Source organism: Dichomitus squalens (genome assembly GCF_000275845.1).
Source record: "Dichomitus squalens LYAD-421 SS1 unplaced genomic scaffold DICSQscaffold_10, whole genome shotgun sequence".
Taxonomy (NCBI): Eukaryota; Fungi; Basidiomycota; class Agaricomycetes; order Polyporales; family Polyporaceae; genus Dichomitus; species Dichomitus squalens.
The window spans coordinates 106,983-129,498 of NW_006766892.1; the positions used below are offsets into that span (position 1 = coordinate 106,983).

The 22,516-nt window shown below is 56.7% G+C and overlaps 6 protein-coding genes across 6 annotated transcripts; 4 read left to right on the forward strand and 2 right to left on the reverse strand.

The window, feature by feature from the left end:
• The first annotated feature begins 1,016 nt into the window (after nucleotides 1-1,016).
• Nucleotides 1,017-3,544, forward strand: DICSQDRAFT_180051 (hexose transporter). Its single transcript, XM_007364812.1, has 7 exons — nucleotides 1,017-1,263; nucleotides 1,321-1,373; nucleotides 1,425-1,604; nucleotides 1,681-2,520; nucleotides 2,577-2,699; nucleotides 2,761-2,868; nucleotides 2,925-3,544. The coding sequence occupies exons 1-7, from the start codon at nucleotides 1,121-1,123 to the stop codon at nucleotides 3,062-3,064; spliced, it is 1,587 nt and encodes a 528-aa protein (XP_007364874.1). The 5' UTR covers nucleotides 1,017-1,120; the 3' UTR covers nucleotides 3,065-3,544.
• Nucleotides 3,545-5,463: 1,919 nt separating this feature from the next.
• Nucleotides 5,464-7,829, forward strand: DICSQDRAFT_135749 (glyoxal oxidase precursor). The gene is made up of 5 exons (XM_007364813.1): nucleotides 5,464-5,544; nucleotides 5,610-6,156; nucleotides 6,221-6,555; nucleotides 6,614-7,413; nucleotides 7,470-7,829. The coding sequence occupies exons 2-5, from the start codon at nucleotides 5,848-5,850 to the stop codon at nucleotides 7,700-7,702; spliced, it is 1,677 nt and encodes a 558-aa protein (XP_007364875.1). The 5' UTR covers nucleotides 5,464-5,544; nucleotides 5,610-5,847; the 3' UTR covers nucleotides 7,703-7,829.
• Nucleotides 7,830-10,689: 2,860 nt separating this feature from the next.
• DICSQDRAFT_104403 (general substrate transporter) lies at nucleotides 10,690-12,730 on the forward strand (the record flags this gene model as incomplete). The annotated part of the gene is made up of 6 exons (XM_007364814.1): nucleotides 10,690-10,934; nucleotides 10,997-11,089; nucleotides 11,165-11,535; nucleotides 11,602-11,898; nucleotides 11,963-12,335; nucleotides 12,438-12,730. The coding sequence occupies exons 1-6, from the start codon at nucleotides 10,718-10,720 to the stop codon at nucleotides 12,728-12,730; spliced, it is 1,644 nt and encodes a 547-aa protein (XP_007364876.1). The 5' UTR covers nucleotides 10,690-10,717.
• A 495-nt stretch (nucleotides 12,731-13,225) lies between these two features.
• On the reverse strand, nucleotides 13,226-14,937 carry DICSQDRAFT_126471 (acid protease; the record flags this gene model as incomplete). Its single annotated transcript, XM_007364815.1, has 8 exons — nucleotides 13,226-13,272; nucleotides 13,327-13,560; nucleotides 13,616-13,755; nucleotides 13,814-13,868; nucleotides 13,934-13,991; nucleotides 14,057-14,393; nucleotides 14,470-14,638; nucleotides 14,727-14,937. 8 exons carry the CDS (start codon nucleotides 14,935-14,937, stop codon nucleotides 13,226-13,228), a joined length of 1,251 nt encoding a protein of 416 aa, XP_007364877.1.
• Nucleotides 14,938-17,499: 2,562 nt separating this feature from the next.
• DICSQDRAFT_84797 (uncharacterized protein) lies at nucleotides 17,500-20,094 on the forward strand. The gene is made up of 3 exons (XM_007364816.1): nucleotides 17,500-17,937; nucleotides 18,027-19,558; nucleotides 19,624-20,094. Exons 1-3 carry the CDS (start codon nucleotides 17,709-17,711, stop codon nucleotides 19,819-19,821), a joined length of 1,959 nt encoding a protein of 652 aa, XP_007364878.1. The 5' UTR covers nucleotides 17,500-17,708; the 3' UTR covers nucleotides 19,822-20,094.
• A 658-nt stretch (nucleotides 20,095-20,752) lies between these two features.
• DICSQDRAFT_161064 (uncharacterized protein) lies at nucleotides 20,753-22,483 on the reverse strand (the record flags this gene model as incomplete). Its single annotated transcript, XM_007364817.1, has 3 exons — nucleotides 20,753-21,281; nucleotides 21,348-22,393; nucleotides 22,468-22,483. 3 exons carry the CDS (start codon nucleotides 22,481-22,483, stop codon nucleotides 20,934-20,936), a joined length of 1,410 nt encoding a protein of 469 aa, XP_007364879.1. The 3' UTR covers nucleotides 20,753-20,933.
• Between the last annotated feature and the right edge of the window lie 33 nt (nucleotides 22,484-22,516).

Here is a 22,516-nt window from a genome sequence, read left to right on the forward strand (position 1 = left end):
AGACTATCATGCAGTAGCAGAGCCTCACAAGCCACACTCTACAATGTGGAAATACCCAGCCGGTCATTGTGTCCTCTCAGCAGACAATCCCGTCTTCTTTCCGAATAGCCTCGAACTCGAACATTTGCACAACGGGCACGATCGACGCTGTCTTGGCCGCTGCACATCATCGCATGGGTCTCGGGTGCGAATTGTAGCACTCTCTATATTTGGACTCTGTATATTATGTGAGTAGAAGACGTCCTTAATCTCCTCCGCCACGCTCATGCCGGATCTTCATGAAGTATCATCGGCATCCAGTCGTGACTGGGTGAGAGATCGTCTTCCAGCGGTTCCGTCTTAATCGCATTCCACGCTTGTCTACCATGTAAACGCGCTGTCTATGGCAAGCTCTTCTCGAGTCCTCAACAGTGGAAGCCAACCTGAGGACCCATCAGTCCCTCACGATCGAAGTGTGGGGTAGGCTGATAGACTGCAACATTCTGATACCCCGGAATCTCCTCGACCTGGGGCTGCGAAGCGATGTCGTGCGGGTTGAGTTGCTTACACGTATATATCGTGATGGATCCTCATTCAACGCCCAATATGTTCGGGCTCCGCAGGCACGTATCCCATTCAACGAACGCCAAGAAACCGCCGGCAGGTCCTCACGATCACTCCCTCGCCCGATGATTTCCCGGTGGCACCCATTCATGATGGCACTTGACATCCTACTCTGTTCATCATTGCCTAGCTCCTTCTGGGTTCAACAATGTATAGCTGCAGTAAGACCCTCCATAATCACCCTGCTTGTACAGGTATAAGCGAGGCTGCACGTGGCACGTCCTGAACACAGGTCGTGACCTCTCCGCCTTCTTCGTCGGGAGCGAAAATCTGGATGCCAAGAAGACTTCTCGGAGATTTCATGGATCAGCGTACGAGTTTTCCTGCCACATCGTGCGTTACATCTCGTTTGTGCTCACGCTCGTACCCAAATCGCAAATAGGTTTAGGTTGACAATGGCGTATATATGAGAGGAAAGACAGGAAGCGATAGAGTGTCCTTCTCAGGTGTCCCGTCTCCCGCCTGTTGCTCCTTGCTCTTAGTGCTATCTTGTCGACACAATTTCGAGCCAGACCCAATGGCGATCGGTGTTGGGAGAAACGACACGGCTCTGAATCGGTACATTGATGAGGACAAGGTGCCATGGTACAGGAAGAAGAATCTGCGCCTCCTGTACCTCCTCATGTTCCCGACATGTATCGGTATCGAAATGACTAGCGGGTAAGTTTCATGATCGGTGCTGAGATGAAGATAAGATGACAGGTTTTATGACGATAGGTTCGACTCGTCAATGATGAATGGCTTGCAGGCGGTACCGACTTGGGATGCATGTACGTGCTTTGGTTCCTGAAGCAATGCACATATGCCCAGACTATCGCTAGTCTTCGGTCACCCCAGATCCACCATCCTCGGACTTCTGTCTGCACTCTACTCCCTGGGCTCGATATGTTCCCTCCCATTCGTCCCTCTCGTCACCGATAAGCTCGGTCGCCGGTGGGCTATTGCGTTTGGTAGCGTGATCATGATCATCGGTGCTGCCCTTCAGTGTGCGTCACAAGACTGTAGGTTCTCGTCTTCTTCCTTCCTCATCAAACTTTCACTTAACCCGACCTCTCTCCATGCACATGTACTATACAGTCGCGATGTTTGTCATCGCCCGCTTCCTCCTCGGCTTCGGCATACCCTTCGCGATCGTCGCCGCATCATCTATGATCGGCGAGCTCGCACACCCCAAGGAGCGCGCGCGCATGGGCTCACTGTTCAATGCGTCCTGGTTCATCGGCGCAATCGTGGCCGCGGGCGTCACCCTCGGCACCTTCCAGATGCCTACCAACTGGGGTTGGCGCATCCCATCCATCCTACAAGTCACCCCCTCCGTCCTCCAGATCGTCTTCATTTGGTTCCTCCCGGAGTCCCCTCGTTGGCTCATCTCGAAGGGCCGCGGCGAGGAGGCTTACGCGGTCCTCGCAAAGTTTCACGCCGAGGGCGACGTGAACTCAGAGTTCGTGAAGCTCGAGTATGCAGAGATCGAGAAGACGCTCGAGCTCGAGAAGGAGCAGCAGAAAGGTAGCTGGCGCGAGTTCGTGCTCGCCCCGGGCATGCGCAAGCGCTTGCTCATCTGCTCGTTCCTTGGTCTCGCGACGCAGTGGAGCGGGAACGGACTGACGTCGTACTTCCTTGCGCGCATCCTCGATAGCGTCGGTATCACGGATGACAGGACGCAGAATCTGATCAATCTGGCGATGACATGCTGGGGCTTCATTAACGGGACGGCGCTCGCGCTCACGATGCCCAAGCTCCCCCGGAGGGTAGGCTACCTCGCGTGCACGATCTCGCTAACCGTGATCTTCACGGCTTGGACGGTCGCAAGTGCGAAGTATGCGGAGACGGGTAGCCAAGGCGCGTCTCGCGCGGTGATCGCGTTTATCTTCCTGTACAGCCCAGCGTACAACATGGCATACAACGCGCTCACATACAGTATGTGGTCATCTGTATATGTGCCTGCGCTGGTACTGACATCGTGCCGTCTTCAGCGTTCCTTGTCGAGCTGTTCCCCTTCCATGCTCGTGCCAAGGGTATCGCAGTCTTTCAATGGTGGAGTCGTGCTGCAGGATTCTTCAACCAGTTCGTCAACCCTATTGGCATCGCCAACGCAGGTCCGTATCCTCCATCTTGGAGGCCCCTGACACATGTTCATGTGACCTTGCCGATACGCAGGATGGAAGTACTACATCAGCTATTGCGTCTTCCTGGTATTCGAGATCTTGTTCGTCTACTTCCTTTTCCCAGAGACGGCCAACCGCTCCCTCGAGGAACTTGCTTTCCGTAAGTACGCACTAGTTTTCCCCCCGGGATGCGTTGCTGATGCGATCCATGACCAGTGTACGAGGGCGACAAAGTTCGTGCCGAGCAGCAAAAGCGCGTCGAGGAAGACATGCTCGTGCTCGAGAACAAACCTCCCATCCCCGAGCATGCGAGCGACAAGGAGAGTGCGTTTCATGTGGAGGTCAGCAAGATCTGAATGTTGTCATGATCCTTTGCACGTGTATACTACCATGCGGACACGATTACTGTATCGTTAGAGTTCCTTTGCCTCCTCACATCTGCACGAGTTTGCGAAGGGAGTTGAGTCCCCACACGCAACGTTCATCTGGAACCGTCTGCTGACAGTTGCCAGTGAGCGCCACCTTCCATAGCCTCATGCGTGTCGTCGAAGCCGGGCAGCTGCCTGAACACCTCAAAGTAACCTCGGTAGTACTCGGCTGTTACTCGGCCGTCTCGCTCCAAATCTCCCAATGTCCCCTGCACTCGCCTGTGGTGCATCTCCCATCGCTGCTCATCGTTCACTTTAAGCATTTCGTTGAGCGCAGGCACGAACGGCGCAAACGCCGCGGTACACGTTGACGCCTGTCTGTCTCCGGTCCGGTCCGAGTCCTCAGCCTCTTCTGCTAATCGCTGGATCGTATCCCGGACCGCTTGACGGTTCATCCAAAGTTCGTATGGGCCTTGGGCTGAGAGAAGATCAAGGAGCTCGTCTTCCGTTGGACCTGACTGTCCAGATATACAGGATCGATGGAGAAGTGTGCGGAGGGTCAGAATTGTGAAGACATTGAGGTCATCGGGGACGGTATGAGTGAGTGGTCTGCTCCTTATCTAGTCGTCCAGAACGCGAGTAGGAAGGAACCGAACGTCATCAGCCAACTCAACACCAAAGTCAGTACTCGTGATATAAGTAGGATCAGTGTACCATCTCAAAGCTTACCGGCTCGTCGACGGGATGCGCAGGTGCTCTGGAGGTAGAAGGGCCATTTGGGCCCAACATGACGATAAGCTAGCAGAGTGGTAGGAGCTCCGTGGTCTATGAATTAGCGTGGCAAGGTCGCCTATGGGGATGGGGCTGGCAGCTAACATTCCACAGAGAGTCGGAATCCATTCTCACATAATATACTTACGGTATGCTGCCATGTGTTCGGCTGCCGCCTCAACATTAATGATTCAGTTTCTGGGGGACGATGGAATGCACTAAGCGAACCCCTTGGGGACTCGGTGACAAGATGCACGTATGTAACTTGAAGTACTTATAATATATGAAGCGGTACATATCGGCAAGCGAGTCGGCGTGGACCGGGTCGCCCGGGTACGCGCTCACCCATAGACGCGCTTCTATTTATGGACACGTCGGGCACGCGACCGTGAGCTGATATACCGTTCACGATCCAACGCCTGCACGGCAGGGAATCGGATGTTTTCGATTGGAGAAAAGTCGATGAAATGGGGACGCAAAAGGCAACAGCCCGTCGTTTTATCAATGACTTTTATCCAGAAACGCCACATATTCACGGATTGTTTGCCTCGCGCGTCACCTTTTCAGAGACTTTTCTCCAGCTGGAAGTATCCGATTCCCTGCCGTGCTGTGCATGTTTCTTTTCGACCGTTGCAAGCTCGGACTTCGGCACTGGACTTTCGGATACCAGATACATTGACTTCTGTTTCAGCGAGCTCCAGTTTGCTCAGACTATTGTCAGAAACTGGGCGTGCCACGCATCCCATCTTTAACACCGCCGGTTCAAGGCTGCTGAGGCTCTCGGAACAAATGGACCGCCTGTGCGCTCTGCATTGGCTGGAATGAAGACACGGTGCCGTTTGTTCCTCCCGTTGCAGATCGATTCGTGTTGACAACTATTCATAGGCAAAGCGTCCCCACAGTCTTGCTTCGCTGTCCCTTACGGCGTTTTAGGCCGGCGCAAGTACGTGCACAAGCCCCTGGGGAGAAGCTGTATGTTCAGCGACCAGTGAGATTCAGCCCTTCGGCTCAAGGTATGTGACTAGTAGACGGGTTGTCATGCCAATCCGCTCCACAGAAAGGCATCTTGGTCTGGTAATTCTGAGACCGGTTTTCGAGCAATTTATGCTTTGCCATCCGCCATAAAACTATGAATGGTATTCTCAAGAGCATCGTAGACGTCTGTGGGAGCGCCGAGGTCATGACCAAGCCATGAGCTGTAGGTCCACGCTCCACGCAGAATGATGGTCCCAGTCTTCTGGTAGGTTGACACTCTCTTAAATGGTATGGCGCGGGAGAGGAGTCTTGTATTAGCGCCTTTCGCTGCCTTTCAATGTCCAAATACACTACTCGCTGGACAGGCCGCGCGCAATGAACGTTCCTGGCTATTTCCGCGCTGCGAAATATAGCGAAGGTCTCCCTCTTATTAGCTGCATCGTATCCATTGACTGGGCTTTCGTGCGACGGTGACCTGTCTAATACGCCAGCTGACTTGCCACTGATGGTTCTCGTGGGTGTTGCTACCACGACCATATCAAGGTGACCTCACCAAATACTCAGATCTATCACCCTTGAACTCTGCTAATCGGTTCTCTTCATTCAAATGCTTCAGGAACGAGCTTGAGCCATGTAGATTCTGCAAGCTAAGGTACCAGCCAAGCTACTCGACTCCTGATCAAATTCTGTTACCAATGCAATCCTGGAAGAGTGTCGCACGGGTGAGCTCTATACTGCTGCAATTAGTGTGATAGGTACCACGGTTCACCTTCTCTATGCTCACCAGGGACAAGACCTGAGAAGGCTCGCCGAACGCGCCAAGCCGCGTTTCCATGTTCCAGGTGACTAAACAACTCGCAGAAAGGCCTCATGACTCCGCTTTTCGTGGCAGCCTTCGACTACTATCCCCTCGAAGCTCTGCGAATTTGGAACGAATGCCCGGCCTATAAAGACCGCTAGTTTCTCGCCCCGTATTCACCAGTCTGGTAGCGCGTACTAGGGTAGACCAGCACCAGATAGACAAGATGATGCGTCCCCTCCTGTCTCTCCTCTCGCTCCTGGCCTCCTTTGCCTATGCGGCGCCCGCTGCGCCCGACGCTCCAGGGTGGCAGTTCACCCTCAAGGGTAACTCCGGTATTGTTGCACTCGAGGCCATCGTCGTCAACCCGACGCTTGTCCTACTATTCGACCGTGCGCAGAACGATCCTCTCCAGATCGACGATCATCCGGCATGGGGCGGGCTCTGGAACCTCGAGCACAACAACATCACCGCTCTTGAGGTTGTCACCAACTCGTGGTGCGCCAGCGGCGCTATTCTCAGCAATGGAACCATGGTGAGCTAGCGTCGTGTCATTATGCGACATATACATATACTCACACGACTGCATCTTCTGATAGGCTAGCATCGGTGGGGATCCAACTGGATTTCCCGGAAACCCCGTCATCAAGCCTGGGAACCAGGCCATCCGTCTTTTCGAGCCGTGCACGTCGCCAGTCGGCGAAGGCTGCACTGTTATCGAGGACCCGAACCTCGTCCTCATTGAGAAGCGGTGGTACCCATCCGCGACGCGGATATTCGACGGCAGTCTCTTGATTGTGGGCGGCATGCACGAGCAGGCGGCGTTCTACAATACGGACCCTGCGGCCAGCTTCGAATTCTTTCCTCGCAAGGAGCAGACTTCGCGCCCATCTGCGTTCCTGGAACGCAGTCTTCCTGTCAATCTCTTCCCTCGGTACGTTTGTACCTGCTGTAGTTTCCTACGATGGTCTGCTCACGAGACATCTTCGCAGCATCTTCGCGCTACCAGACGGCACTGTCTTCATGGTGGCCAACAACCAGACTATCATCTACGACATCGAGGCCGATACCGAGACCATCCTGCCAGACCTCCCCAACGGCATCGCCGTCAACCCACCTTCAGACGGCTCCGCAATCATGCTTCCGCTCTCCCCGCCCGACTTCACCCCTGAGATCCTCGTCTGTGGCGGCTCTGTCTTCGACCAGACCCTTACTTCCCACAACTTCACCGCACAGCACCCCGCATCTTCGCAGTGCTCCCGGATTACTGTCACCCCAGAGGGAATCGCTAAGGGATGGGAGGTTGAGCAGATGCCAGAGGCGCGCGTCCTCCACGAACTCTTGCACCTGCCGAACGGTCAGATCCTGCTGGTGAACGGCGCATCGACTGGTTTCTCTGGCTGGAACTCCGTCAACGACACCGTCGGGAACTCGAACGCGGACAACGCGGCGCTCGTGCCTGCGCTCTACACGCCCTCCGCTGCCCTTGGACAGCGCTTCAGCAATGCCGGGATGCCGTCTTCGGGCATACCGCGGATGTACCACAGCACGGCGACGCTGACTCCCCAAGGCAACGTCTTCATCGGGGGAAGCAATCCGAACAACGGGAGCAACTTCACGACCGGATTCGAGTTCCCGACCGAGCTGCGTATCCAGACGCTCGACCCGCCGTTCATGTCTATGGAGAGGCCGAAGATCCTGAGCGCACCGGAGAAGTTGAGCTTTGGGAAGAGGGTGAGCGTGCCGATCTCGCTGCCGAACAGCTTGAACAGGCAGGATGCGAACGTACAAGGTAGGTTGGACATGGTCGCCGTCCTATCTGCTCGTTGCTGACTATGAGCACCGCAGTCTCGCTCATGGACCTCGGATTCTCGACTCACGGATTCCAGGTCGGCGCCCGTTTGGTGTTCATGGACGCGACGATCTCGAACAACGGCAAGACGCTCTCCTTCGTGACACCTCCAAATGGACGTGTGTATCCTCCAGGCCCGGCCACGATCTTCCTGACCGTCGACGATGTGAGCAGCGAGGGTGTGATGGTGATGATGGGCAGCGGGAACCCTCCGCCGACTCTCGAGTGATGTGATTGTTGCTTCAAGTTGAAGTCGGTGAACAGGTCGTGTTCCGCAGGAAGAATAGATCGCAGTTCTTAACTATCATGTATTTGTAGGCTTATGAGGGCGATATATGCGTGCGATGTATGAATTGCATTTCTCAGGCTGTTGCAAGGATATATTGGGGCCGCGGTCGCGGCCGTTTCCGCCACGTGATCGTGGCTGAATGCAGCTGGGCGCTCTTAGCATTGCACCGACCGTGCTCCGCGAGGTTCAAGTTGTTCGCTACCGTCTGAGCCCTCTGCTTCCGTTATACTCGCAGCGACCTGCCTTTGTAACCCACGCGTGTTAGCGACGCTCTTTTGATCTCCTTGTTCTAGCTTGGCTGGCTTCTGGCTGCGCTTGTACGATGGCAGACTCGCAATTTGCAAGTAGTCGGCAGTCCAGTCCGGTGGAGGGGCCATCACGTGTAGAGTCCAGGGAGTGCACAATAGAGGATATAGGTGAGCGGTCCTGCGTCTATCAAGCATCCGTGAAACAGTACGTTTGTAGGACATCCTGATTTGCTCTCAAAGTTGGTGAGCTCCTGACTATATGCATCGTCGTGAGGGCACTCAAAAGGTGGTGTAGGCGGCTGCGGCAGCCGTAATCCTTCTGGAAATCAGGCGGAGTCGGCTGCCTTCTAGCACAGGATCAAAAGCCGAACAGCAAGTTTCAGCATGCCGCTCTAACTCGAATACTCGTCCAACTAGCGCCGTGTCTGGCAGCATTGTCGGCGACAAAATTCCTACTGCGCCAGCTCTTCGTGGCGTCGGATCAGGTGGTCTCTATCACGAGCCTTCATTGCCATGTAGCGAAGAGTCTGGACGACATTCTGCTGGAGACCGCACGCTCTTGGTACTCACCGAGCCGTACCTTATAGACTGGTGCTTTCAATAGCTTGTTCGTGATTTGAACCCTACCCGTGATTACGCATCTGACTCGAAACTCTCACAGCTCGAATGCTATGTTTCTAGGGCATGGTTTTGGTGCGGAAATGATCCTTGTTTGATATAACCTGGGATCGCTATATGCCCCGAACATACGCAGGCGTGAAAGACAAGCACACGCAGCCCCTTCACAACTTTGCGAACAGCATCCTTTCCTGCTCGCCATCGTCCCCGCGCTTTTATGGATGTTTGGCAAGCTGGGGAACACGGCAGCGTGTGGGGCGAACGCGACAATCGCAATGATCTTATTTGGGTTGATGTCCAGTTTCATCTATGCTCCCCTTCAAGCGTTGTATTGTGCAAAAGTATCGAGCCAGTTGATGTGCGCTAAGGGTATGGCCGGTAAGCATCGTCTTTTCCCGCTGCCTGTGTTCTCAGTAGCCGTCGCTAAATCTCGCGCATCAACACCAGTTCAGATTACCTCTGCGAGCTGTGCGGGTTTCATCGACACCTTCGCCAATACAGTTGGGCTCGAGCGCCGGAGCCACAAATAAAACTGTTTTCGTCGTATGACAACGCATGCGCGTCTCTGTTGGGGTGCCTGTTCTGTGTCCCAACACGTGGGCGGTGGGCGGACGCTTGTGGAGCCCGAGGAAGTCAGTCTTCAATAGTTGGCTTCGGCGCGCGAGCGCAAAATTGCAGTCAGAAGAGAGGACAAAAGTGAGGTTCAGCTATAAAGGGTGCTGTTGTCTCGCACATTGGTCGTTGACGGTCCTCAAGCTTGACTCGATTTTGTGAGGTTGTGACTTCGCACATGAGTTATGGAATGAGCCATCGCGAGCAACTTGACGCTTCTATAGCAGCAGTCTATGGATTTGCCTTCTATATGATGCCATTGTACACAGTCGGTTGCATACCAGCTCTCGTACATAAGGCTTTCCAGAGCATCGTCCTTCCACTCCCCATTCTGTACCTTGTCCGACTTGCCTTATGATCAGATTACCTGAATAAGCCTACATTGGACGATCAGACGAAAATGGTGTGCGGGAAGCGCTCGGGTTCGAGTAAGGGTGGTTGGTGTTCATGCTTGTGGGATCCTTCACAGGTGAACCTGTGACGACGGGCGGTGCTACAGGTGGTATCCCGTTTGCCTTGACCCATGCGTTCCTTGCAAGGTATCTCTAGAAAGGAAGGGTGAGTGATAACACTGGCATGCAGAGGATAGTTTAGCCTCCTTATCGACCTTCCTGCTCATCTTTCGAGCGCTCTACACGGCGCTTTGAGCGAAGGAAGGCACGAACCGCCACGGCGCCACCACCTTGGACCTATTCGTGGCGGTAGATAGGATTCAGAGATTACCGGGCCGAATTAATCCGGCAGCCCCGCTAGATCTCGTGGTGTAAGTCATCAGCTGCCCCATTTTCAGATCCTTCGGCATTTTGTTCACCTCGTCTCAATCAGTCATGGTGGGTTTAACGTGCGACTTCAGGAGATGTGCGGTGCAATTGCTCAAGACCTATTGGCAACACTGCGGACGTGATCTATAATCTCATCCGCCTTCATTGCCGTCGACACTGGACGGTGCAAAACCTGATGGCATGTACAACATTGCACTCCTTCTGGCTCGCAGAGCATGTAAGGCAAACACGAATAGTACTCACATATTCTCTCCTATCAAGGACGGCAGGCACTGGCAGGTACCATCACGGACTTCAGTAGCATTCTAAAATCACTTGGGCAGAAACTGCGCCTACCGCTCAACCTCTATATCGAAAGGTGGCGCGCTCGGGTGAGTCGTGTTAGCTATCAAACTCGCTGCCAAGCCCCTCTAGGAGCTTAAGGGCACCTGATAGCACCAGTATAGCATCTCAGTGCGCTAATCGGCTTACCCGCAAGATATGCCAGCATATCCTCGCCCACGGGACCTGTCCCTGTCTCTTGCTGCCGGCATCATAATCATCTCAGCACCACTATGTAAGTGTGGAGTCTGTGTATATCTACAGAATGCTCTCGGTGCTTCTCGTCGTGAGCGACCCACCGCATCACTTGGATCATCCCTGCTCTACACCTTTGGCAATATCTGGCCCCGTCCGTCTAGGCTCAGCAAACTGCTATGTCGATCATCCATCGAGAAGATAGCTATGACGAGAAAGAACCCATCGACTCTCCCTCCAGTCCGGCCAAGCTCGAAGACGCCAGGATTGTGGAGACTGTCTTCCATGCTGACCTCAAAGCCGCCATTGACAACACTCGTCTTGACCCATGGAGTACCCGCGCGCTCTCTCTCTACTTCATTTGCATGGTCGGCTTCTTGAACGCGGTTTCTTCAGGTCAGTCTTACAAGTCGTTATCTGAAAACCTCCTACACGTTCCCTGACCATTGCATTCATAGGCTTTGACGGTTCCCTGATGGGTGGCATTAATGCCATGGACCAGTATCTCCATTTCTTCCACTACAAGGAAGTCGGCGCAAGCACTGGTATCAGTAAGGACTTATCTCCCGACGTCTCGATACCGTACCCCATTTTCGCTATCTTATCTCTGACCCCCCTCTCCCCAGTTTTCCTGATGTACATCGTGGGTAATTGTGCTGGGGCCTTTTTCGCCGGCCCGGCCAGCGAGCGATTTGGGCGTCGTGCGGGCATGTTCGTCGGCGGTACTATCATCCTCCTGGGGGCCGCAATAATAACCGGCGCGCAGAGCCGCTCTATGTTCCTTGGCGGGCGGTTCACGCTAGGTTTCGGTATCGCTATCAGCACCACCGCCGCCCCGATGTGGATCACTGAACTCGCGCCTGCGCACTGGCGTGGTCGGCTTGGCGCAATGTACAACTCGTGCTTCTTCATTGGCGCGATCCCCGCCACAGGTGTCATGGTCGGTACGCAGACGATGAACAGCACTTGGGCATGGCGTCTGCCTCTCATCCTCCAGGTGTGTCTAACCGCTCGGCACCCTGACCGACACCGGAGCCTCGCTAACGTTCACGCGAACTCATAGGTCATACCCCCCACAATCGTCATGTCCTGCATCTGGTTTTGTCCCGAGTCCCCGCGGTGGCTCGTCTCGCGTGGGCGCGACGAAGAGGCGCGCCAGGTCATGGTCAAGTACCACTCGAACGACGGGCAGACAAACCCGCTCATCGAGCTCCAGCTCAAGGAGTTCAAGGAGATGATCGAGGTCCGCAAAATGGAGCCAGTCTGGGACTATTCCGCGCTCTTCGACACTCGGAATGCGCGCTGGCGCATCCTCGCGCTTGCGCTCATGTGCCTCAACGGTCAGCTCGCGGGCAACGGCGTACGTCGCACATCCTCCCATTCCCCTGGCCGTCGTGTACTGACGCGAAAGCACGTGAACGCAGCTCATCACCTACTTCCTGCCCACCGTGATGGCTAACGCGGGCGTAACGTCAACCCACACCAAGCTCGTTTACAACTTCGCGAACAACATCCTCTCCTGCTTCGGCGCCTTCAGTGGCGCGCTCGTCACCGACCGCCTCAACCGTCGCCCGCGCCTCTACATCGGTTCGTTTGCGCTCGCGTGCCTGCTTGCGATCGTAGCGGCGCTCTCGAGCAAGTACGGCGAGAAGGGGAACACGAACGTCAACGGGGCGCACGCGACTATCACGTTCATATTCCTGTTCGGGATCGTGTACAGTTTCACGTACACCCCGCTGCAGGCGCTGTACTGCGCGGAGGTCATGAGCCAGAAGATGCGCTCGAAGGGCATGGCTGGTACGTCTTCTTATCTCTGCGTTCCGTACTTTTTACCTCCTCCCTCCGCATTCATCGCACGCGCACTAGCAAAAGACTAACCAATCTGCATGTCTTTGACAGTACACATCCTCATTTCGAACTGCGCCGGTTTCATCAATACCTTTGCCAACTCGGTTGGCCTCGAGCGCTGGGGCTACAAGTACTACTTCGTCTTCGTCGTCTGGAATGTCTGCGCCTCCGTCCTCTGGTTCCTCTTTTGCGTCGAGACCCGCGGCCGCACACTCGAGGAGCTCGACGAAGTCTTCGACGAGCCTTGGCCGGCAATGGCCTCTGCTCGTAAGCGTACGGTGGCGCTCAAGACAACCGAGGACGGGCGCAAGGTCGTGCAGGTCCTCGACGAGAAGAGCGCTTAGGCGCTTTGTGCTCAGTGAGACTTTGCAGGTGGTGTGATAGATTGTACGACTTGTAACGCTGTCTCAAAGTGTGGGGCACTTATGTAGAGAGACGATGTACTCACGGAAACATGATCTAGAAGAAGAAAGTGTGGGGCTGCCGTGGGTCAGATGGGCTCGGGATGGAGGGCCAGCCTCCGCGTCGCTCTGGCGTTCTGGTTGGCTGGGCAGGTTAAATGGCGGCTTGAACCGAAGTTGCCAATCGTAACAATACCGTGATGTCAACCCATGAAATCAGTACATACTGGTTATAGACGTGTGTATACAGAATCCCACGAGCAGGTACTATTCGGCGTGTGTCACAGTGTTCGTAACATCGTGAATCAGGTTACAACGGATCATCCCATTTCCACAGTCCGCATTCTGACTTCACAGCTCATGAAAACATTATAACATCCGTCTGACAAGGAAATTCAACAAAACCTCCATATCTGTGGGTATAGATCCGTACGACATCTAGTCGTCGCGCTGGGCAAGACCGACCTTGGTCTCGCCTTGGTTGACTGGAAGCGACGTATCAGAACGCGGAACATAACAATCACGGAAAAGATACTCACAGACGACGTAGACGGACTTCAAAAATATATCACCGAAGATGTCGAAGTCCATGTTGCCACGGCTTTGGATACCACCGAAGACGTAACCATTACCAGCGTCGCCGAACGTGATGTCCTGAGGGTTGACCTTGTAGAGCTGGTCACCAACAGCGAATTCTATGTCGGGAATGGTGGCGCTCGAAGGGAAAATGTAACCCCCCTGCTGGTCGTCGTATTTCGCACCGTCAATGGCGCCTGGGAGTCGAGCATCAGTATGGTGGACTGAAGCGAATTGTGATATTGAGCTCACCATAGAAGGCGTCTACGACGTCGTCAGAGACAAGGAGGAGAGTAGTGCCGGTGTCGAGGATGGTGGTGTTGCCGGAGCGCTCCTTCTTGGAGCCACCGAGGGACCATGAGGCCGACGGGACCTGCCAGAAGCCCTGCGAGCTATTTGCAAGGCACGTGTTACAACGTCACTATTCGGTTCCGTGCATTCTACACTTACTTGTCAACCGAAGTGTACGTGATGGGGTTAGAGGTCACGGAGGTGTCGATGAAACCTTGATAACCCCATATGTGTGTGAGCAGCGTTCTAGAATTACACGATCGGGTATATGCCACATACCGAACGAGTAGAAGCCAGCCTCAGTATCGCCACGGGTGAGCTTGACAGTGAAGACAGGCTGTACGAATGGGCGATAGTCAGCATAATGCATGCCGCACACAAGGCTGAACATATTGGACCTACCGGATTGATGAGCTTCTTGTTGATCAAGTTCTCGACCGGAGTCGCAACCGGCTTGGGCGTGACGGTATTGATCGAGGGCCAAGCAAGACCGAGGAGACCGTCGTTGCCGTTGTCCTGAAGGAAGCTCGAGCTCAGCTTCTCAGAGAGCTCGACAGCCTGCCCGGGAATAGCGAGGTCGCCGATGGTGACGGTATCGGTGTAGACGTTGCCAGACGCGGAAGAGCCATCACCGTAGCTGATGTTCCAACTGCCGGACGCCTTCTTGGCAGTGGAGGACTTGGAGGGGTCGTAGATGTTGTGACCCTCGGCGTTCCTCTTGACGTTAGCAAGCTCGGAGCTGTGTGACGGAAGACATGTAGGATAAGCACACGAGGTGTGAGACCATGGTATCGCATGTATTGTGGAGCACCCACCTCCAGACCCAGAGGTCCGACGAACCGGTGTCGAAGTCAAGGTTCAGAGTGACGCCAGGGGTTCCAATCTTGACCGGGACAACGTATTCCATGCTAGAGAATAAAACATGGGGATGTGAACATGCGTTCATGCCGACGTCATGTCGCGCAGGCGTGTCCAAGGCACTTACTCTACATGAGTTCAGTAGTTCACATGCGCACAGCCCGGATAGCTAATCAGCCGACGGTGCCGAGAGTATGCACGACAGCCCACGCACCATTCTGGATGGAGTCGGCAGGGACTTCGTGCTGGGTCTCCTTGTTGTGCTTGGACTTGACCTTGACGACAACGTTGTTGCGCTTCGCGAAGCCGGCGTTGCGGCCAGTCTCAAAGCCGTAACGACGTGCAGCACGGGCGTACGCCGCCTGGAAGGACGGACGCTTGCCCTGGTAATGGGCGGGACGAACGAGGGGGTGGAGCTTCTGCATGGAGGGCGGTGTCTGGCCGGCTTTGGTAGAGGAGGAGAGGGACTTGGAGGGGAGGCAGCCCATCTTGCCAGCTGACGCTTTATACGCGTTCTGAGAGGGCTAGGCTGAGCTTTGGGATAGTTGGAGCGCTGTTGTGACGCAAACAAGGGTCCGAGTTGAGAACGATGACAGGAATGGGCGTGACAGAGGTGTGAAGAAAGCGTGAGCCAAGGATGAGCTTGAACGAGTGGACGTCCGGTGCGACTGCGGGGGTGGAACGGGGGGCACGACGTCACAGCGATGGGGGTCGCGATCAACGTTCGTTCCTCGCTCTTATCAGCTCTGTCCACCTGTCCTGCTTCTCCTTCTCCGCAGACTGGTCCCTCGTCTGCTTCCGTTTTCCGATTAGAACGTCCCAGTTGCACTCTTGCGTCTCCCTCCTCTCCAGTGCCATCGTCCTGCGTCACAGCGAACGAGGCCATCCGCAGCGCACGAGCATATATATGTGTGTAGAGTCACGATTACCGCGGACGATCCCAGGACAAGAGGCATGTGGTGCACGAAAGGAGACTGGAACGAGTTCGCTCCTTTTGGCAAGGCTGGGAAGCGTGGTGGCGGTCGCGTTTCAAGCGCTCATGCTATGAATAGAAGCTCGGTCGTTGCCTTCCTGCGATCGCAAACTCCCTCTCGCTTCCGGCGCGAACCACGTACGCAACACCAGCAGCACTCGAGCCTTTCGCTTCGTCACTCTTCCTATGCCACCGTTCTCGCAGAGCTCTTCAACGGACGTTCTCGAGCCTCTGATCTGCCCCTGCGGGAACGATGGTACTTGTCGTCGTGCGTACCTATCATCTCCGTGTCTCGCGTCACTCGGTGGCATCATCATCTCAGCAGCTGGCGTATCTCGAACGACCATTTCAAATCCCCCCACTTGAGCGCAGTCCATGCATTATGGAGGCACATGAGCACAGGAAAGCATCTTGCCGCTCAATTGAACGAATCCAGATGCTGCGGTCGATCCGGCATTTCATGGAAGCCCTTGAGGGCGCCACTTTCGCAGAACGTGGCCTGCCTTCTCAACCGGAGACAGGTTCGCCTAGATTGCGGCAGATGACTGTGGAAAACTAGATGAGCCGTGCAATATATGTATGTATCTGGGGAGAGGGGAAGAGGAGAGTGGCCCAGGTTCCCTCGCCCTTCGCAGGTCTTCACAATATCGCGTCGCTCTCTTGTCATGCCCGGCGTTTTGCTTCCACGGCTGTCACTTACTTATCTCCAGCCTTGTGACCAGTTGTCGTATGTCCTGTCCACTTGGAGCAGGAGTACGAGCATATCCTACAGATCCACATGGGTTGCCGTGAGCCGCGGAGAGAGGACGGAGATGCCCCGCGGGATACGCTCGTGCAAACGCTGGAATGGGCCCAAGTCTTCGAATGTATGCGCCTGACGGCACACGACCTGCACATCCCGTTCTGGGTATCTTCCGTGCGTTATACTGAGCGTCCATAACGCCCCGTCTTCGCACATACACGGTCATCTGTCACCCGCCGAGGCTCTCGTCGACGTGTTTCGGAATGTTAAGTCGTCGGGATCTGCTTTGGGTAAGTTCATTGCCCGACCGGGCACCGCTCCTGTCTCTGTTCATTGTGCCGCGCCGCTCGCGTCCGCAATATGTATGACTGGTCTGCGTTCAGCTACGTAGGAGACATCCTAAGCAGTAGACATGGAATGCTGTACGTGGTGCGATGTGACCCTTCTTCTTCGTTTCGAGCACGCATATAGGCGGGGTTGGCGGTCCCGGGGGCACGGTTACACCCACTACCCTCCGGACTCCATGGTCTGCACGATCCTCCAGGCGATCTCATCGGCTCCGCTCTTCCGACTTTCACCTGGCAACATATACCGCGTCGCCTCAGCCAAGAGTACACGTTCCTACTCCGCCAAAAAGCGGAATATCAGATGGGTTGACGTGAGCACTCGTTCTTTCTCCTGTCCGCTGTCCGCACCGTCTGGGAATGGGACGCCTATCGAACGTTACTCGGGATCGCCGAGCAGAATCAACTAGCCATATAGTCTGCGATCGCTCGTCGGCGGCGGTGTCTTCACAGTATTTGTCGATGGTCACACCGTGAAGGTGTCCCGGTGCTATGGTGCTGGCTGCCCGTGTATACATTAAGCTCCGGTCTTCATGCTGTCGCCCAGACGGCTTCTTCTCTCCTTACCCTCTCAATAGCTTAATCCATGCCGCTCTCTCACCATGTTCGCTTTCTCACCCGATGAAAGGCAAGTGACAGCCGACTCATCGTCAAGGCAGACCTAGGCCTCGTACGTCCGTGGCCACATTGACATTTACCTCCAGGTACGCGGTGTGGTCTTGGTACTCGGGTCGAACTCGTCAGTCGAATTGCTCGAATTGCGTTCTGTGGGACTTGAGATATTCCTTGCTCACGGCCAGCGCTCGAGAAGGGCGGCTCTGACGCGACGTGATCGCGACGTGACGCGGTCGCGTGCCGGGAGGCCACGTGGCCGGGTTGCCTCGAGGTTCAGGGCGGAAGCGCGGGCAGACCTTCTCCGAGTCGTCTCCGGACGGCGTGCACTGTGCAGACAGTCTACACCGGGCTCTCCTCCATGAGCTAGCCTCGTTGCCCTCCTCAGTGATACCCCTTTTCAGCTTCACATCATCTTCTATCTGTATCTGTGCCACTCTCTCCCTGTGCTAGCGCTCCTTCCACTTGGCTTCCCGCATTAGGTTAATAAAAGTCGTCGCTGAAACCTTCGAGTGCTAGAGGCTCATGGGCAACAACCCCAGCCGCCCCGGAGGTTTTGATACCCGCCAACGCTCTCTTTCGGATCCAGCCTACCGGAATCGCACTCGCGCATACACTACCCGTGGTAGGAGAGACAAATACGATAGGGACTACGACCGCTACGATGACGATGACCCTGAAGAGTATCCCTCGGAGATGTCATACGGAGCCGCAGGATTCCCTCAGATGCCCTACGGTCAAGGTGCCTACGGCAGTGCGTCTATTCCACTCTAGCGCCTTTCCATCGGTCCCTTGACCCTAGTCATTCAATTGTCCCCTACCTCCCATAAACTCGTCGCTTAGATCCATACATGCCCGTCAACCAAATGGCGTTCCCTCAGCCCCAGATGCCGAATGGCATGGCACCAGTCATTCCTGGCATGAATGGCGCAGTTCCTACTGCGGGCAATCCGTTCCCCTCAGGGCCTATGAACATGAATATGGGTCCGGGTATGCCCTCCCCTCAGTTCCATGCGCCGCCGCCCGGCCAAATGAACGGCGGCGTAGAAGCTCCCGTCATCCCTCCTCTACCCTCGTCTCGCCGGGGTCGAGCTGGCACACCTTTCGTCCCCCCTGGTCAAGTATGGCCGCCTTCACCTTCAGAAGATGAAGACGATCTGACATCCGAGGCGCGTGCCCGGCTGCAACCTCCCCTTGCCCCAGGTCAGTACGGCCCGTTCGACCCTGTTCGGGATCGCAATCGCACTCCCCAGCCGATCCTGCAACGTGACGGTCGGAGACACCGACGGGCAGGATCGTCTCCCATGTTCTCTCGCGACGAGCCCCCGTTCGACGACTCTGGCCAGCGTCCCGTGATCCCTCCTAACTTTACAGGCGGTCCGCCTTTCCCGCACCATCCTGGTGCACAGCCCATGATGGGCGGCTGGCCCGCACAACCGGAGATGAACATGGGCGTACATCAACAGCCAGTCGAACCTGAGCAGCCGTCGTACCGACCGCGACCGTTCGAGCCCATCCAACGGAGTCACAATCCGCTGCCTGCTCCTCCTCGGGACATTCTACACTCCTCGCCGTACGCAAGACTTCTTGATGAGCTCCGGAGACCGATCGACGAGCATGCGCTGAAGGCGAGAATCGGCGCGGCCCCGGCGATACACACCATCGGCGCTGTGAGCATCCCGCAGCCTGGACATCACCAAGGCACGCGCTCCAGTAGGGAGAGAAAGAAGAAGGGCGGTCTGCTTCGCTCGCTCAGCAATCGTCTCGGCGGGGGTTCTTCGCGCAGGTCCGAGGACGCGTCCGACAGTGCGTCGCCGCCGCAAGTGTTTGCAGGAGGTCAGTCGATAACTGTATATCCCACCGTTGAGCACATGCCGGACGGTAGCGTGAACCTCGTATATCAGCCTCCAGCAGTAGGCGCCAACGGCGTCGCTGCCCCTCCAGCCTCAGCGCCTCCCGTAATTCCCCCACCTGGGTCTGTTATGCCTGGCTACGTGCCGAATGCGACACCAGGGAACGCGGCATACGGCATGAACGGTGCGATGCATCCTGGACCGATGCCAACTCCTATGCCCGCTATGGATCAGCATCGGCGGACGCCGACTCCGGTTCCGACGCCCCCTCCGCCCAGAGTACGTATCGAGCGCAACGGTGAGCTCGCAGCGCTGCTTCCCTTCTCGCCGCATAAGGTGGGGTACCAGCACCGATCGTACCCGACGGCGCAACACTTGTTCGAGGCGTTGAAATTCCTGCCGCACCGCCCCGACTTCGCGGAGAGCGTCAGAGGTCGCGGGACGGCGGAGGAGGCCTTCGCTGTCGCGGAGGGCATGAGGGACTATTGGAGATCTGATTGGGAGGATATCAAGCTCGAGATGGTGCGCGCTGCGGTTCGCTTTTGTTTCGTGGGGAGGTGGGGAACTGACGCGCGGTGTATCGCTAGCTGGAGGAGGTGCTGTACCACAAATTCGTGCAGCACCCGACGTTGCGTCAGATGCTGATGTCGACGGGCGGGGCGGACCTCGTATTCTTCGACGAGGACACGACCCTGGGCGACGGCAAGATCGACCAGGGCATGAACCTGCTTGGGCGCGCGCTCATGCAGGTGAGGAGGCGTCTACGGGAGGAGGGCTTCGACTAGCCGTGGGCGTCGACACCCACAACTGACGACCAAACCGACGGTCTACTCACTACCACTGCGATATCTCACCACTGCGATACCTACACACCCTATATGCGACACAACACCCCCACACGTCTATCCTGCTTGTCTTTCTAGATTTCCTATCTTCGTTCACGACGTCGCCATGCTCAGTTGCTCACGCCATGCTACTTGCTAAACGCTCTCGGTTCTGCTTTCGTTCCGCATCCCGTATTTCATGCCGTGCGCCCTACTAAACGTTATGCTATTTACTCCTTACTCTTGCTGGCGGTGGTCGTCGATGCGTGCCTGTTTGCTCATAGTGTCGCAGAGCAACGTAGCTTTAAGTGGGCGGACGAGGACGCCAAACTTTGCGGCCCGAACCCGCATGCCCTTACGCGGCATGGGTTGTGCAGTCTAAACAATCAAAGCATCAAGGGATCTTCAGCCAGGACAGTAGGTGTATGTGCAGACGCCAATGCAAGTGGAATTCCTTGATCTTGCGTCGACTTGGCTGTGCCTTTCATTTACGTGCGTCTGCATAGTCGAGGTCAAATGACCCGCCGATTTCCCCGTGGCCTCAAGGGCCAGCTGCGCCGGCTGTTCCAGGATCTCCGTACTGATCTGAAGGTATCTACGGTCGGGACCGAGATTGCCGTCTACGCTCACTGGGACAGTGAAGAGCACAGAGATACATACCAGACTGCGAAGGCAGGCGTTCAATGTCCGGCTACCGTCCGCGTCGGAGACGACACTGAAGTGAACTATCGACACCGACAGTCTTCGGGGGTAAGGATGCTGTAAGATCAGACGGTCAAGGCGGAAACGGTCCCGCTCATGACGAAGCTGGGGGCATCCATCGTCAGAGCGGTCCTCACGATTGTGCCCTGGAAGCTCCGGCCCACTCAGGAGGTACCAAATGGTTGATGAATGAATTGAGCGATAGGCGTGGTGGGGAAGGTAGTGTGGTAGTGAGTAAGCAGCTACCAGCGAGGCGAGCATAGTAGCAAGGCTAGAGCGAAGGCTCTCAGCGGAGGAGCTGGAGGAGACTGGCACAACATCTACCCCCGATACAGGCAAGGTGGATGCATGCAGCAGTATCGCGTCCACGTCTACGCCTTCCTCCTGCGCTTCCGCGCCCGCTTCCCCTGCCGCTCCTCCGCCGCTGCGTCGTGCTCGGCTTCCCCGCCCGCCGCTGCGTCTTCCACGCGCTGGAACGCCTGCGCGATGGCCTTCCTCACGGCCTCGCGGCGCACCTTCTCGGGCAGCTTGTTCCAGTACAGCGCCTCCCTCTCCCCATCGACGAGCTCGCCTTTGACAGGCTTGGCACCCCTCGTCGCGCCAGCCTCGGACGGGGGAGCGCCTGCGTCGTCCAGCCCCGCCGCCTGCACGACCGGGCGGTCGGCCAGGGCAGAAACGAGCATCCGGGCGTGCGCGGGCGTCGCGACGCGGACGTGGCACTGCGGCCGTCAACGTCAACCAACTGAGCGAGAGCAGGGGGAGGGGATCCGGCGGAGACGGCTCACCGAGGTCATGCCCTTGTGGTAGTCGACGTAGTCGAGCGCGGCCGGGGAGCCGAAGGCGTGCGCGGCGAAGAGCGTCTTGAGCGCCGTCTTGTTCGTCTCGGGGTGCACGTCCCGGACGAAGACGAGGCAGCCCGGGGGGTACGCCGCCGACGGGTCGAGCGCGGGCTCGGAGACGGACTTACGCACCGTGTCCGGTTTCGTTCTCGTTGACGTGCTCGTGCTTGGTCCCCCTGCTGCTTCCCCTGCCGTCCCCATACGGCGCGCGCTCGCCCGGTCCCCCTCCACCCGAGCGATCTCGTCAAGCAGCGCCTGCCGGTGCTCCAAATACTCCTCCCTCATCGCGTCCCAGCGCGCCTTCCTCAGAGCGCGGAAGCCGAATTTGACCGCATCCCGCCGCACGCCGGCGTGCGGCTCAGGGCCGCCATCACCCTCGTCATTCGCATCAGCGCCGGGCCCGGAGGGCAACGACGTCCGGCGCGGGAGCCAGGGCCAGTGTGCGACGAGGCGCGCGGCGTCGGACGCGGAGGCGAGGGTGACGAACGCAAAGCCTTTGGGCTTCGGGGGCGCGCCGGGGCGGTCGAGGTGGTGCGGCGGGAGGGAGATTGCCTGGATGCGGGTGGGCTCGTCCGGGCCGGAGGGCGGGAGGAGGGCGGAGAGGAAGTAGGCGATGCGGGGGACGGTGCGGTGTGCGGGGGGGACGCATTCCTGTGGACGGGGTCGTGTGACGGAGGGGTACGCGAGGCGGGAGGGGTGCACACGCACCACGTAGACCGTCCGTTCCTCCCATTCGTGCCTCGCGGAGTTGTTTGCGCGCGCGAGCGCCTCATCCCGGTGTTTCAGCCGTATTTCGTAGCCTCCGGAGTCGTGCTTGGATGTTTCGGGATTTGCGTGCCAGGCGCCTTTGGATGGGGCGGTGACGAGCATGCGGATCTCGAGCGTGTCTGCGGCATGCGCTCGAATGGCTCTGAGAAAGGTGGCGTCTAGTGGCCTAGGGTGTATATGGCAGAGATAGGCCGAGTGCTGTACGAGGTAGCTGAGGGGTATCCCTGTGTGAAGATCAGCTCTCACTGTCGGCGTGACAGGAATGCACGTACACCCATCTTTGGCGGTGGAGACGGACCTTCTGAGGTCGACATCTGCGCACAGGCTGTGATCAGAGAGGGAGAGGA